Source organism: Taeniopygia guttata, chromosome Z (genome assembly GCF_048771995.1).
Source record: "Taeniopygia guttata chromosome Z, bTaeGut7.mat, whole genome shotgun sequence".
Taxonomy (NCBI): Eukaryota; Metazoa; Chordata; class Aves; order Passeriformes; family Estrildidae; genus Taeniopygia; species Taeniopygia guttata.
In genome coordinates this window covers 48,449,367-48,465,491 of record NC_133063.1, presented here as the reverse complement: position 1 = coordinate 48,465,491, position 16,125 = coordinate 48,449,367, and the positions used below count along the sequence as shown (strand labels likewise).

Below are 16,125 nucleotides of genomic sequence, written 5' to 3'. Positions count from 1 at the left end.
AACTTACAGCACAGGAACACACAAAACCAGCTTCACCAGGGTGGCTGTTTATGTAATCTTCAAGAATACTCTGAAGTTTGATTCAGTAAATCAAATAAAACGATGAGAGGCACATTTCTGAGACACTACCCATCTTTAAATTTCTGAGCTTCTTTATTGTACCGAGCCTTGTTAGATAAATGTTGATGATTATTTCTGTACATCATGTTATCTGCTGTTCTCATTCCACTTCTTGGTTGTAATTGCACAAGTGCTTTGAGCTTTCTTTTTTTTTTTAATTGAGGCATCTTAAAGGTGAGCAGATGGTCACCACAGAAGTGCAGGTTTCCCATTCACAGCCTGCACAGCGAAGGCAACAACAAAAGTTAAGTTTACACATACTGCCCTGACAACGACCTCTGTGCTGAACTAAACAAACCCCTTCTGTAAATCCAGGAGCATTTCTCTCCCCTTTCGAACACAAACCTGGCACTCTCTAGAAACCATAAAAAAATCAAACTGGGCAGCCCTGCACTGGCTTTCAGGATGTGTGCTGCTGCAGGACACAAAATGCTCCAGGGCGCCATCCTTTAAGAGTTGCAGTCAAAAAGCATCAGGTGTTCCAAAGCCTCTTTCACAAAACAAACATCTTGCATATTTCACATCACTTTATTCCAGAAAAGGCTAACAAAATCTGAAGCATAGCAGTTTTAGGCCAGTGAGTAGAATTGAACAGGGATGATCTTAGGTCCAGGAAGTGTTGTCCTAGTAGTTCCAAAGGTTCTTTTTTTTTTCCCGGTAAAATAATCTCAGACCTCTCCTTCACTGGGGTTAACCTCAGTTGCTTGGGGCGTGGGAAATGACTCTCAAGGCAGTGGGAAATGACAAAGACCGGCATCCAGACCTTCTTGTCACAGGGGGCTCAGAAAGATTCCAAAGGGACACAGGTAGGGGCCACAGTTCCACTGTCAGCTTCCCCGCAGGCTTATGCTGTGCATGGGCACCTTTCCGGGTTGAGGAGACGGGAGCAGGGCAGCCCTGCTTGTGCCCTGCCACAGCGCCCGTCAGGCTGCTGCCTGCATCCCCTGGTGCTGATGCTGCAAGCCCTCCTTCCCGAAATCCCACAGCCTTGCCGAGCACTGAATCCCTGAGCCCCCGGGGTGCCTCAAAAGCCTTTCTTATGCAGTAAAGAACAGCTTAAGCAGGCTGGAACAACCCCCAAAAAGTATTTAAGAAAAAAATGGAAGTCCAATTACTCGCACGGGCCCGATTGCGGGGACTCGCTTGGCAAGGAAGGGCAGCAGCCGAGCGGGAAAGTAGGCGAAACACACACATCAGTGTTCGATGTACGCGATAAGGACACCCCCCGCGGGCCCGCGGAGGTGTGCGGGGCGGGGGGGCCGCAGGGAGGGGGCGGGCGGGAGGGAGAGCCCGGGCCGGCTCCTCCCTGCGCACAAACCCGGCCGCGCCGCGCCGGGCGTGCGGAGACGCCGCCGCCGCTCCCGCGCTACTTAAGCGGGGAGGGCGCAGCCCGGCAACCCCGCGGGGGGATCCGGCGTGGGGGGGAAAGTGATCATAGTAGTAGTCGTCCATCTATAAGAGAACGAGAAAAGCAAAGCCGAGATGCTCCGTCTGTCCGCCAGCGGGGTGGGGAGGGGCAGGTTGTGAATCCGCCAAACACCTGAGAAATAAAGCACAGCCGAACAATTTCGAGGCGGGCGGGGAAGGGGGGGGCGAAAAGTTTGCCGGAGCTCGGGCGTCTCCGGGGGGGCGGGCGCGATGCCGCCCTGGCTGCTCGGCAGCCTCTGCTGCGTGCTGGCGGCGCGGGCGGTGCTGGGCAGCGGCCCCGCGGGCGAGGAGGAGGAGGAGAAGCTGATACGGGTGCTGGTGCTGCTGCCGCAGGACGACGCCTACCTCTTCTCGCTGGGGCGGGTGCGGCCGGCCATCGAGTACGCGGTGCGGAGCCTGCGGGAGAGCGGCGCGGGTCTGCCGCCCGGCTACGCCTTCCAGCTCACCTACGAGGACTCGGCGTGCGGCAACCGCGCCCTGTTCAGCCTGGTGGACATGGTGGCCCTGCAGCGCCGCCGCCCCGACCTGCTGCTGGGGCCGGTGTGCGAGTACGCGGCGGCGCCGGTGGCGCGGCTGGCCGCGCACTGGGACGTGCCGATGCTGTCGGCGGGCGCGCTGGCCGCCGGCTTCGGCGCCAAGGGCGGCGAGTACTCGCACCTCACCCGCGTCGCCCCCGCCTACGCCAAGATGGGAGAGATGCTGCTGGCCCTTTTCCGCCACCACCAGTGGAACCGGGCCACGCTCCTCTACAGCGACAGCAACCCCGAGCGCAGCTGCTACTTCGCCATGGAGGGCGTCCATGTGGTCTTCCAGGAGGAGGCTTTCCACATGGCTGTGCACAGCTTCGACGAGACCAGCCGGCACCTCGACATCGACGACGTCGTCCGCGCCCTCCAGACGGGAGAGAGGGGTGAGTGGCGGCGGAGTGCCGGGCAGGGCTCCTCCGTGGCGTTCGGTGGCGGCTGGGGCGGTGGGAATCCCGCGGAGGGAAGGACCTGCGGGCGGGGAAGAGTCACGGCTCGTCCCCGCCCGTGGGGAAACCCACTGCGGTGCTGCGACGGCAGCCCCGGACCAGGCATATTCCGACGGATGGGAACAGCAGCCCGGAGTCAAAGCTCTGCCCACAGAGCTAGAGTTTGCCTCCCCACGGCGTAGAGAGCGGTTTGCCCTCGGAGACCACCTTAGGAGGGCTTTGTGGCATGGTAAGAAAACATCTTGCTGCTGGCGGTCTGGTTTACCCAGATTATCCACGTCTGCAGGGCAGCAAATCTGTTGCTTACTCTCTGAGATTTTTGCAGTGACACTGTATCAGTTCAGGGACTAAACAAAGATGTTTTCCTCTCACCCCACTGTGCCTTGCAGCGGGTGATCTTTTCATGACTTCTGCCGCTGGGAACCCCGACGAGTACCTCATAAATAACAGATTCATTTAGGGGAAATGGCAATTTCAGGGGATGTGTGCATGTGAAACACCTGAGTGCATGCCATGATATTGTCACCAATAGATAGCAAGACACTGTGGAGATAAATGGCTTGTAAACATCTGAGACAGTCATGTCTGGGCTGGATGAACTGACTTTGCATCATGGAACAGCAAAGCAAAGTGCTTTGGAACGTGCAGTTTTGTAGTTAGATGTTCTTTAAAGTGAGGTCTTGCCTAGCAGTGTGTGGCTATATGAGCTTATCAGAAACACTTTTTCTGTTTGAGGGTTTTGCATGACTTACTGCAGAAGCCACAGGCTTCCTCGGTAAGTCATGCAAAAAGAAAATATGTAGTCCAGAAGTGAACTGTAGGGTGAAGTCCTTAGGTATTTTCCAAGAAAGCCATGGATGTACAAAGCTCTTTGTACAATTCTTACATATCTTGTTGTAGAGTGTTAAAATAGCACCAGAATTGGGCAGATAAATATTATGCTGTGTGTGGCAGGCAGAACTGGTATTGTGGTGCTGTAGGCTGTGGATGGAGCAGCCTTGCACTGCTGATGTTATGGTGCTGTGAAATAATTAACATGCTGGACTGTGTGAGATAACTGAGGTCTGACAGCATAGGGCTTTTAATTCCCTATTCACTGAAGCAGGTGCTTTAAATAGAGCTTTCCTTTTAAGTACCATTTGGGAAAATATAATGAATGGAGAGAAATAAATGTGTTAGTGCTGGAGGAAACCACAATGTGGGAAAGATGCTTGTCAAATGTGTGTGTGTGGCTTTCCTGATGCTGAGAGCATTACAGCATGCTTACATCAGGAAAAGACAAGTGTTCACCCCAGCCCCACTCTTCACACCATGCTGACAGTCAGAGAAGAGAGCTTGCTTTCAGCCTGATAAATGCTTTGTTGAGCTGAGACATTTGATCTTTCACAATTCTTCAACTTGCAAATGACTGAACAGAAGCAGCCCTCTTCTTTCTCCCCATTGTGGGGTCCCTCCTTCCATCTCACCTCTTTATTTGTTCTCTGACTCCTGCCACTCAAGTGGGGCCTTCCAGCTTCCACTTGTGCCTTTTTGACTTTAAAGACTGACTGCAGGACTCACCTGTCAGATTCCTTTGGCCCTGCTGCTCATGGCATGTTTCAGATTACCACAATATTTTAAGAGTTCTACACCATGTGGAGGGTGCACCAGATGAGGTCTGAAGATCAGTAGAAGTCTTTATTTGTTCTCAGGACTCACTGGAGATCCCCCCAGCAGGACAGCAGGACTTGTGGGCAGCAGCACACTGTCCAGAGCACTTTCTAGAAATAGTTTTGCTTGGTTGGTTTCCAGTTTTTAATGACTCCCGTGTCACACCTGCTGTGACCTCAATTTCTCTAGCTGTCAAAGACTGCTGCTGTTTAGTTCCCACCTGACTGGTCAGCCTTCACTGGGCTCCCTGACTAGGGGTGGGCTTTTGAGCAGATACAGGATTCTTGCTTGAGACTCCCCTGGAGCTGGGAAGAAACTTCCCCACCAGCTGTCCTGTGTGAAGCAGGACAGAAGTTGGCCCCAGAGGTTAGGTTGCTGCTGGCTGGGGGTTTTCACTGGCCTCTCAGATGCCTGAGAGGAAGAGGCACACTCAGCCATTCACCCCTTTGCGCCAGGGACTGCGTGTTCAGTCCCTGAGCCATGTGAAATGACTGAAGTCTTGGAGCCACAAAAATTAGTTATGAAAATGTGATCATTAAAGTCAAGTACTTGTCTACAATTAGTTTGATTAGTAGTTCAGGCTTCCTTATAGGCTCAGGTAAGCCTGCTGCAGAGTTCATGTTGAAGGCTCAGGTTTACTGTAAGGTTCATATATGCGGGCCTGTGCTTTATGTATAAGCACACAGTCCAAGGGATGTGTGTAGCAAAGGGAATGCTTATTCCTTTAAACTGGAATTAAACTCCAAAGTATTTTCAGGATGAGTCAATAATCCTAGTCAATAAATTCAGCGTGTTAGTATTAGAATTACTGTGGTCTGTGTGTATTATGGTGGAGGGAGAACATTTTGTATGGGTTTGCACATACACATTTGGTACAATGGTAAGGTACAGATGCATATTAAATACATAATTTACATTTTTTTGAAAGATTGTGAGAAACATATCCATAGCTTATTTGCTTCGGAATCTTGAAATATGTAATCTTTGCTTTCCTGCTGGGTTAGAAACCTCTTCCAAACAGTTAATATTACTTCTCTTACTTTCCTTTAGAGGCTTACAAAATACGATTTAATGTATGTTAAAGTAGTTTCCCACACACGCTCTTTCTTTTATTCCTTTTGCTCAATGTCTTTTATTGGTGTTGTGGGAATCCCTTTGATTCCATCTATGGATTACAGTTTTATGATATAAGTGAATTACAAAGGCAGAGTCAAGGAAGAATTGGGAGGGCAGCAAGGAAATATTTCAAAAGGAAATCTCTCACCTATACTGCAATTAAGAACAGTGAGACAAATTAATTCCTGATGTGCATCTGGGAAATATTTGGTCCAAATTTTATTGTAAGAAATTTTTTTTCTTGTTCATTTTCCTTCATGATAATATACTTCACAATGGTCATGAAATATGTCTTGCTCTGTTGCACTGGAAATTATTATATTACTCTGCCATAATCCATAGGACAGAGCTATGCATGGTATAATTCTCCTGAAGCGTGGTGTTGTACTGAATATGACTCACCCCAGCGGCACATCTGGAGGTTTATGCCTGTGATGGCATCCAACCAGAAAGGCGATGGGAGAAGATTCATTGTGTGCGAAATGATTTGGCCTGTTTGGCATTTTCATTTCTTATAATAGAAAACACTTCCACCCACAAGAGCCAAATGTGGTTTTGATTTATTTTTATTGTTGGGTTGAAAATATTTGCGTACATTATTGTAGCTTTTGAGTCCTGCCATGCGTGACGGCATTCTTGGAAACATGCGTGCAGTTGGTTTTGAATCACCGTTCTGACAGGATCTCTTATGCCTCTGCTGTAGGATACAGTCCTGAAGCACACACTGATAAAATACTTTGCTTCTCCCTCTGATATCAGGATCTTCATACCGCTAGCCTTGTAAACCAGTGTAAAAGCTTGTAGTATAACTTGCTCTGTATGGGAGTTCACTTCCCAGTGTTGAAGACCTCACCAGCTGGGATTCTCCTTTCCTTTTGCAGAAGGAAGGAATAGCAAGGGCAGTAATCCTCCTGCCCATCAGCTCTGGGAAGACACCTAGCAACCACAATCACCACAGTGGGGGCCATAGTGCCCACACAGGGCACACCTGTGGGTCTCATCATAGCTGCAGAGCCTCTGTTTAGCTATTGGCCCATGATGAATGGGGCTCTGTGGTGTTTGTACTCACTTTTAATCTTCATGCTTATAAAATGGTCCTTGGTTTTTCCATTTATTAACACTAGGCATCCCATCATGTGTTGTTGCCTAGGCTTATTGCATGGTCTCTGGAGAGAAAGTCATGTTCTGGAAAGATTCATACAACTGTCCCTGCTGCGTAAGTGCTGCTCTCCTGTAAGTGCAGAGAGGCAGCTAAATCTAGGACAGGCACCTAAATATTGGGTAACTGAGGTGTAGGTAAGTACAGTCTACATCAAAATGATAATAGAATGGAAATTTAAATAGTAAGGTCATGGTATCTCCATCTTTGTCTTATGTCTGCTTAGAAATAACAACAGAAGCTTGTGATTGTAGTCTGAGTCTACAAATACATGTAGCTAAAGAAATTTGGAGCCATAACTTATGACATTCTGCAGGGGTAAAAACCCAGATTACACAGAGGCTCTAATTATCTTCAGAGGAGACAAGGAAAGAGGAAGCCTTTCTGTGTTCACTACCTGTCTTGTCAGCTCTTTGGGAAAACAGCTTTGTTTGCAATCTTTGTTTTCATGTTTGTTGCAAAACTGTGAGGACAGCTGGGGTCACTGGCTCTGGCAGCATTCTTGCTTCACAGGCTGTTCTTGAGCTGCTTCTTATCTATATTTCTCATTTTCTTCCAGTTGTAATCATGTGTGCCAGTGGCGACACTATCAGGAACATCATGTTGGCTGCTCATCGGCAAGGAATGACCAACGGGGACTATGCTTTCTTCAATATTGAACTCTTCAACAGTTCATCATATGGTAATGTTTTTCTTGCCCAAGTGTGTTGCAAAGTCTTTTGTAAGCTTGGTAGTATTTTTAGATTTGATAGCCTCAAAACATGCAGCACTGACTCTCCCTGTTGTTGCAGTTATCTTCCATTTGGACTATGATTTTGCAGGAAATAAAACAAACCTTGTGGCTATAGTTGCTACTGGGTGGGTAACAAGATGCCAAATATGCTACAGCAATTACATTTTGGGGAAGTAGCACCAGACAGAGACATTGGTTATGGTGTGGGTACCCCATTCTGCAGGGTGTGTGCTCAGATATAGGTGATTTGCTCCATCCCCAGCCTTGTGACTACCAGCTCTCAGGGCAGGGGCATTCCTGGCAGCCTGGTGACCTGAGCAGATGGCTGCAAGGGGTAATTACCAACCATTGTGGGCAGCTGCAAGGTTTGGGTCTCCAGAAATCACCTCTGTGCTGGGACATCTACGCATCTAGTTTATTTATCTTTTGATCACAGGCTCTGTCTGCAAAAATATTCAGCCATGCTATGTTAAAGCAAAAGCACTGGACGGGACAGAGGCAGTCCAAATTTTCTAGAGCAGAGTGAATAAAAGTGGCTGTTTACACCCATAAGTAAAAGGAGTCATTTTTGTCAAAGTAAAGCATAACTTCAAAATGTAAATGAAATGTATTTTCTTTTTGAAATATACCTAACATACCTGTATGCCAAAATATAATTGTAACTGTATGTTACATCAATGCATGGCAGGGACTATACCCGCTGTCAGCTGGTGCAGCTGTCTCACCTAAATTCAAAGTAATATTGGAACTATGTGTTTGCTGAGATCATATATCAGATGGCTGAAGCCAAAGCAGGCTTTGTTGAAGTATAACGTGGCTCTTAAAAGGAGCAGATTCTTTTGCAAGTGTAGAGAAAATAATTTCCTCCGTGCAGACTGCTTTAACTAATCCACTACAATAACAAATTCATTTCAAGTTAAAAACCAAGCAGAAGTTGAGAAAAAAGGCAAAGTGTTGGGGATTACTTTCTTAAAGCTGCAAAGGCCAACTAACAGAAACAAATGGATTTTAAAAAGGTTATTTTTTAAAAATTAATATGTTAATTGGAAGTTATTTTGCATAAGCTTTCTGTTACTCATCTACTACCGCTGAAATTATTTCACAGTTAACAGGACTGTGTGTCACACTGTATAATGGAGGTATGTAACTGTATAAATTCAGAGATCTAGATATGTACAGATACTGCTACATATATCAAGATTAGCTAAAGAATGCCAAATTTTGCCAGGTAAGACGGAAATCACTCAAATAGTTAAAACGAAGTTGTAGATCATGATCAAAGCCAATGTGGGAGCCTCATTACCATCCTGCTTTGCATCACAGGTAGTCCAGTCTTCTTGCAGCTTTTCTGAGGGATTAATGAAAAATGTCTGGTTTCTGATGCAGCGTAGTTAGAATGTGGCATTTCCTGACATTTGTTTTAAACCAATTTTTCTGCTTGTGGATTTTTTTCCAATGTAGTGTGAAATAACTGTGCATCAGAAATTGACTTTTGTGCAGATGGTCATTGCATGTAAAAAGGAAACACAAGAATAGAGAAATTCCCCCAAAAATCCTTGTTACCAGTGCCTGGAGATACTAAGTTTTGTATTTCATAAAACCTAAGAGTGGGTGTGATCTGTCTTTGTGTTCAGATGACTTTATTGCAGTTCGTTGCTGCCCTCTGTTCTGAATATTTCTAATTTTTCAGAAAACTAGGCTTATTAAATGCCAAGACTGCAATAATTGTACACAAGTATTGTAACAAGACAATCTCCCACAAAATAATCCATTAAGGAATTTAGATATGTAAATTATTCTAGGAACGCTGTTATGCAAGTGAACCTTCCCCAGTCCCAGTGTTGGGATTTAAAGAGGGAACATGTATGGTGTCCAGGACAGAAAGTTACATTCTACTAGCACTACCAATTTTTTTTTTTTTCTTTTTTTATGTCTGTAATTTCATGCATTCTAGCTATTTCCATTTGCAAATGCAAAGCTATAGCAAAGCTCTCTGTGCTGTAGTCTCTGCTGTACTCCTTGAATCCAGCTCCTCCAAAATGCAGGTGCCCAGCTGGGGCAGAAGATGTTCCACTTTGTGGCTTCTGCAAGGCTTGTACTCTCTTTTGGGGAAGGTAGCAAGATGTGCTTGCTTACAACTGCCAGATGTGCATTTCCTTCTCTTTGAAAGCAGGGAAGAGGTCAGGTGCAGGCACTGCAGGGAAGAATGGCCAAACCAGACAGTGGGATGTTAGTTGCTACCCAGTGTCTCCATTGGGTGTGATGAATACGGTTCTGTGTAAGTGATTTTGACCTTGTATTGAGAAATAAATCCCTTAACCAAGGCACATGTATTTGAGCTCATTCCTAAAAAGAAAAAAATAATCACTTTTAACAAATAGCAAAGTTCCTGCTTTGTGTAAAGATTGTCATCCTAGGTGATCTGGGTTGTGGTAAATAAGGCTTTCCTAGGGTGGACAAGAGATGTGGAAAAGGTGCTCCTGTGTCTCCTGCCTTGTGTGGGGACTGACAGGAGATGCCCTGGACCCAAAACTGCAGGAGAAAGGGCTTATCCCCCACAGAAGTGCAGGACCTTTACTCCTTCCCTTGTGCTCTCTGAGGAAGCAGAGCAGATCTAGCCAGTTGTGATCCAGCAGCAGTGCTGAGAGGACAAAAATCAAGCTCTGTTTACCTGCTTCAGGTCCAAGAATTTGTTCTTGCAGCTGTGTGATGCAGCTGGGGAGCACTGCAGAAAAAAAAACCATGGATTTTTTTTACCTGTACCCCATCTCCCTTAACATCTCTGCAACTTGCTTCTCTTTGTCCAGTGATACTGTGGTCCTCAACCCAAGCAAAATAACCACATCCTCTCTGATTTCAGGTTCCTATGTTCCTCCAAGTCACCTTGGGAATTTAGCATTAGTTTTGTCTCAGTTCATTTAACCATAATTGGGTTTGTTGTTGTTGTTCAAAAAATAGTCTGTCTAGCTTTTAATTACTTGTAAACATTTAAAGGCTCACTGCTTAGGGCTACCACTGTTCCCTCTAGCCTCCTCTAGCCTTTTTTAGTTATCATTTACATCAAATAGTGCAAAACTCGCTCCAGAACAACATGAACCTTTCCACTGACCTCCTGAAGTTTTGGCTCAGGATCTCAGGTCCTGCTAAGGCCAGGTATGTTTGTACAAAAGACTTCTTTCCTAATAAACAACCAACCAGCTATCCTGCTTTTTAAAAATGTGGTTTCTTTACTGGTGGTCTGAGTTAAATTGTTCCCTTGCTGTGACACAAAATACATGTAAATACAGCGTAGGCACAGGATTCCATTTTATTTTTATGTATTCCTTTCCCATTAAAAGCAGTGCTGGTCTGGCAGCCATGACACACATGGTTTTTCCTTGACCACAGTGGGAGAGCTGCACCATCTGCCTCCTATTCAGGGTGATGATTATGCTCTTGACTTTACTGGTGCCTTTCTGATTGTCCAAGAGGAGTGATGTGTAACAAAAACTTTGCACATGAATTCTCCCTCACTTCTTCTAACTTAAATATCTCTGCGTTTGAGATCTGGCATTTGTGTTTGGCTCCAAGATCACACTTAGGATTTATTTCACCCTTTTAAAATAAGCAAACACAGCGTGGAAGTAAAGTTGTCCTTTGGTTTGCACATTTACTTCTTAGTTATTCCTCGCTGCCTGGTTCCCTGCACACTTTGAAGAGGGCCATCTCTCCATTGATCAGAAAAGGGGACTTCTGGGTGCAAAAAAGAATCCCATAATGGTACCTAGTTTGGAAATATGCTTGTTTCCCTCTTTAGGAAATGGCTCTTGGAGAAGAGGAGACAAACATGACCTTGAAGCCAAGAAAGCATACTCATACCTGCAGACTGTCACTCTGCTGAGGACTGTGAAGCCTGAGTTTGAGAAGTTTTCCCTGGAGGTGAAAAGTTCTGTTCAGAAGCAAGGTCTTCATGAAGATGACTATGTAAGTACTTGATGACAGTCTTCAGATCACAGCATCTTCAAAAGCATGCTTCTAATTAAAGAGAAGTGGCAGTGAAACCTTGTCAGGACATAATCACCTAGGCTCGGTTGCAAAAGTACGCTGCTGCACATATAATTTTTCTTTTTGGTGGATACTGCAAATTACAAGGATAGTCTTGGTGCACTATATCTGTGCACCACCATCCATGACCAATTGTTCTGTGCTCATCTCCTAGTTCATTAGCAGAAGGGTTGGGCAAAGGCAGGTGTCTCTCAATCCACCAGTGATAAGTCTTCTTAACAGGGAAAGAAGTACAGCCTTCTTTTTTGTTTTCTCCCAATAATGAAATGTTTTTTTTTAGAATCCAGTCTCAGAAAGTTACACTATCTGTATTGCATACAATGAGGTAATTATTCATGTGAGTGACAAAAATGGTATTATTTCTCAAAAAGAATATTTAAGTAGTTGCTGTTTTTATTTGGAACTGTCTGGAATATCAACAGGCCTTGGAAGTTTCTTTAAGCCTTGGGGAATGCCAGTGTCTTCCAGAAGTGGACATGGGAAACTATGCCTTTTTTTAACCTCTCAAAATGTAAGAGAAAAATGCCTTTGAAAATTGCTTTTGAGCTCGTGCTAAGCTATTGCTAAGCTAGTTCATTAGGTATTTTGATAGAAAAGTCATCTGTGGAAGCAAAAATGTATAGCTTGTACCTGCAGGGATTTCTGCATGCTGATACAAGTACTTTCCTGGTAGCCTTCGCCATGGTGCAATGTCAGCTTTCCAAATATAAAGAAAAGAGGCTTGAAGAGAGATTGGTCAGTCCTTAGCTGCAGGAAATGAGAGCCTGAGACTCAAGAAAGCAACCCAAACCCTTCATTTTCCTGCTTTCACATAGGCTTTCTTCTCATCCCTTTGCTTTAAGCATTGTGTCCATCTTTAGTTCATCAGCTTGTGCTTGAATGTTATATTAAAGTATGAATAACCTTTCCTGGCAGTTTACTGTATAGTTTTGGCTACCTTTAGAAAATCTGTGCTTCTTAGAACTTGAATGTATTTAATTTAAATATTTTACCTGAAGTGTTACATTTGAATGTAACAGTGGTTTATATTATTCCTGTGATACTTTCAAAGTCTAGTCTTAGCCTTTTTTTTGGCATGTTTTGTCTTGGGTTAGTGGAGAAACCCCACTTCACAGTTTCAAGGTGCAGCTCTCTGAAGAATCTGCTAAATGAGTTCTGAAGAAGGCCATGGGACTTTAATTTGTGCTGGTGCTCCTTTTTCTGTCCATGTGTCCTTTTGCAGATTTCACTTAGCAAACTTTGTCCTTTGGAAACCTGCTATGTGCCTTTGGTTGTGGTTGGTTAGAAACGTGCTTTTAAATACTTAAGATCCATTCATCTGTAGTATTGTGATTTTTTAGTCTGGGCAGTGTGACATCTCCCCAGATAAGAAAAGCTGAGAGTTCAGGCTACTGTCTGTGGGCAGTTTGGAGGCAAGCAAGAGGATTCTTTTCTCTTCTTTAGGGTGAGTTCTGGGCAGTGCTGATTTGGGCTGGGTAGTTCAACCAGTTCTTGTCAACCAGAATTAGATCTAGGGGAGGGGAATTTGCTCTCCCCACACAGGGGAATTAGATCTAGATTCCCCTGTGACAGCATGGGGGAGATTTTGCAGGCTAATGTGTTCGCCAGGGAAGACTCCCTCACAACTGCACACCCACTGCCACAAGTCCTCTGTTGTCATTCCTCACTGCATGGCTGCTGTGTGTGCTGTCAGTGCTCCTGGCTGTCCTGGACCAGCAACAGGGGCTGGCTCCCTATCATCTCATCCCTGACCTTCTTCTGCCTGGCTCTGAGGACTGCCTCTCCCTGTGTCCCATTTCTACCTGTGATCCAAGGTCCTTCACCTTGTTCCAAGCATTCCTTCACACAAAACCTTGAGCCTTGCTAGGGCCAGGCAAGTTGCATAGGCTTCTTCCTGTTACTGCTGCTTCTCCTACTCCTCTTCCTGTTCTTCCTTTCCTGCTTGGCTTTCTTCTTCTTTACAATCTTTCTTGCAGAGACACAGAGAACATCGTGTGACCTGTGTACACGTACCACTGATTTCTGCCATCTGAAAGATCAGCCCTGAGCTCAGAGGCAGCCTCCAGCGGTGGAGGCCATCAGGATCTGGAGCTCTCTGTAGGGGAGATATGGTTCATGTCTATGAGGGAAGGAGGCTTGGTTTCAAACGCAGAGTATCCTGGTATTAGATGGATGCTTTACTAAAGTATACCTCAGCAGAGCCTCCCCTACTTGCTTTTTTACAGCCTTCTAACAATAGTAAAATGAAATGTCTCTAAGAGAGTTAGTTTCTGGTTGATTATAGGAAAAAAAAAAAAAAAGCCATAGCTGTGTTCCTTAATTAACAGTGTATGAACTTTAACTTTATGCTTTGCTTTGCATCGTTCATGATGAATTATACCTTTCTCCACTTTGGACAGTGGAAAAGATGCATCATATTCCCTTAACTGATTGTCCTGCTGCCCTGTTCAGAGGAGAAACATTTTCGGGCAGCGTTCAGGATTAAGGAAAAAAAACATTCAGAAAACTAATGGGGAAAAAATAAAAAGCCAGACTGAAGGCCAATTCCTTCCCCTCTGAAAAATTTCTGGGTAGTGGGTGCACATTAAGTGTGCTTTCTTTGGCAACATGGGAAAAAGGTGTCCTTGGTACACATTAGGCAAAGTTGTGTCCTCCAAGGGAAGATGGGAAAGGGAAAGTCCTTGAGCTGAGTGGGTGGGAAGCAGCAGAGATGGATTTTGCTGGATTCTGCTCCTGAAAACAAAAACTATGTAGGAAGATAATCAGTCGTACAGCCCATCTCATGTCATATCCATGGGTGTTGAAATATAGTCCTCATTATTTTCTGCAAGCTGTGTCCCTAGAGGAGACACTTAGGGAGGTTTGGATTTGAAGCATTCAGTGTATCTGCTTTTCTGAGTGGATTTTTCCAATGTCATGGGAAAATGGGGGCCCCAGGCCCATGGTCTAAATAATCTCACAGTCATTCTAACTCAAACAAAAGTCGTTAGTGCTGCCATTTTGTCCTGGCCTCTTGCCAGCAGTAATCCTAAAGGCATTATTATCTACCAAAAAAGAATATAATAAAAATGGAAAATAAGCAGATGACAGAAGGAAAGATAAGAGAGACAGAAAGGGCAAAGTCCTAAAGCAGCAGCTGTCCCACTGCCAGATGCAGAACACATACAGCCCTTGGAGGAGTAAGGTCAAAGAGTGTTGGCTGTCTTCATCTCCAGCTGTGAGATCACACAGAAAAGAGAAAAACGTGTTTTGGGTACGTCTTTCCCAGCTCAGAAGTTTCTGTTGTTTCTGCATGAGTGTTATGCTTTTGAAATGGGGAAGGAGGAAGAACCTTCCTCCCTATGAGGGAGAAGGAAAGTGTGGAAAAGACAATTTCTTCAGGAATCTCTCTTGTGAAGTAAGAAGCTTCCTTAAGCACCTTTTAATTAGACAATATTGAAAATAAGAGTGTCAGAGAGGTTCTGAGAAAGCATCTTAGAAACACTTGGGTTGCACAGCCTGGGGCAATGGTGATGTTCCCTGTCTGCAATGTCAAAATGTTAGTTTGCTTGTTCACCAGTCTGAATGTGAAAGTGACTTACTGTCATGTTAATGTAACCCAGAGAACTGTAGGTTGAAGCAATAAATCTGCTCAGCCATCATTTCAGCATTCAAGTGTCTCATGTTTTTTCAAGAAACATCCTGTAGTTTTGTATAAAGTGTGACCATTTTATTCTGTGCTTACCTGAAGATCAACTTTGCTGATAAAATAAGAAAAAGAGGAGGAATGTTTTCAAAAATCTAATCAAATTTGGGTTTTAGGCATGCACTAGAGTTGCTTTAATGCTTTTATACAAATGATGGCAGTTTTCTTAGTTGTCTAATGTTAATGCATTAGCAAGATATTAACAGCAGGCAGTCCTGTTCTCTGTAAACCAACTACATCCTTGGTTTAATTGCAAAATACAGGGCAAGCTCTGCTTGTAGACCTGTAGCCTAGTTGAGGCAGACAGCAGTTGGGAATTGCATGCAATTACTTGAAGGAAGAATTTAAAAATGTCTCTAAAGGGGTGTGTGAATAATTCCCAACACATACTGTAGTTAAAAATGTTTATGAATAAACAGTGTTTCAGTTGAAGTATATGCATAAGCCATTTTTATTAAATAATGCTGAACACTTAATGAATTGGTGGTAGGGTGCAGTTTCGAAGTTCTTAATGGACCTTCTGTTCCTGACTCAGGCCTAGGATTCAATAAATGCTTTTTTTATGTCCAACCCAGTATTCTGAGCTCAGATGATTTTACAGCCAGGAATATTTGCTCTTCTGAGGTTACAGACCACCCATGGCTTGTTTTTTCTTCTCATTTAAAAGCTGAAAATGTAACTAATTAAACAAATATTTCTGCTGTGTTAACTACATGACAGCATTGTTCACATGGTGGATGCATGGGTTTTTTTCCTACCCACAGCCTTTTTCACCCTGAAAATGAGCATCAGGAGAAGGGAACTAGAGCCTGATTTGCCAGTAAAGTTATCTCAGTAAAAGAATGAGCTATGTAGATTAATTAGATCAGCAAGATGCTAGTCCCTATTAGAAAGGGGAACTCTGTTTTATTTAACATTTTCAGCCCTCTGAAAGGAGAAATGGTGCACTCAAGAGCAACCTTTTTAGCTCCAACAGTTAAACTACAAAAGCTTCATGGGAGGTAGCTATGCTCGTAAACTTTATCATCTCATCCATAACATCCGTGCCAGACTCTTCCTTGTGTGTATTTCTTACGTCAGCCTTTTAATTAAGATTGCACACCAGCTAAGATAAAGCTGGCAGAAGTGAGCAATTCAGTCTTGTCGCTATGATGCTGAAAAATGTAACTTATTCAGCAATGTTCTTCTCACTTGTCTTTTTTCAGGCAGGCGATATT

The 16,125-nt window shown here is 44.5% G+C and overlaps 1 protein-coding gene across 2 annotated transcripts in view; it reads left to right on the top strand.

Annotated features, from left to right (window-relative positions):
• Window positions 1-1,463: 1,463 nt before the first annotated feature.
• The window catches only part of NPR3 (natriuretic peptide receptor 3), a 45,801-nt gene continuing 31,139 nt past the window's right edge, over window positions 1,464-16,125 (top strand). For both annotated transcript variants that reach the window (XM_030257962.4, XM_030257961.4), the window contains exons 1-3: window positions 1,464-2,458; window positions 7,006-7,128; window positions 10,976-11,142. In XM_030257962.4, coding sequence (XP_030113822.2) covers window positions 1,759-2,458; window positions 7,006-7,128; window positions 10,976-11,142 — 990 coding nt within the window. In that variant the 5' untranslated portion in view covers window positions 1,464-1,758. The remainder of the gene's footprint in view (window positions 2,459-7,005; window positions 7,129-10,975; window positions 11,143-16,125) is intronic.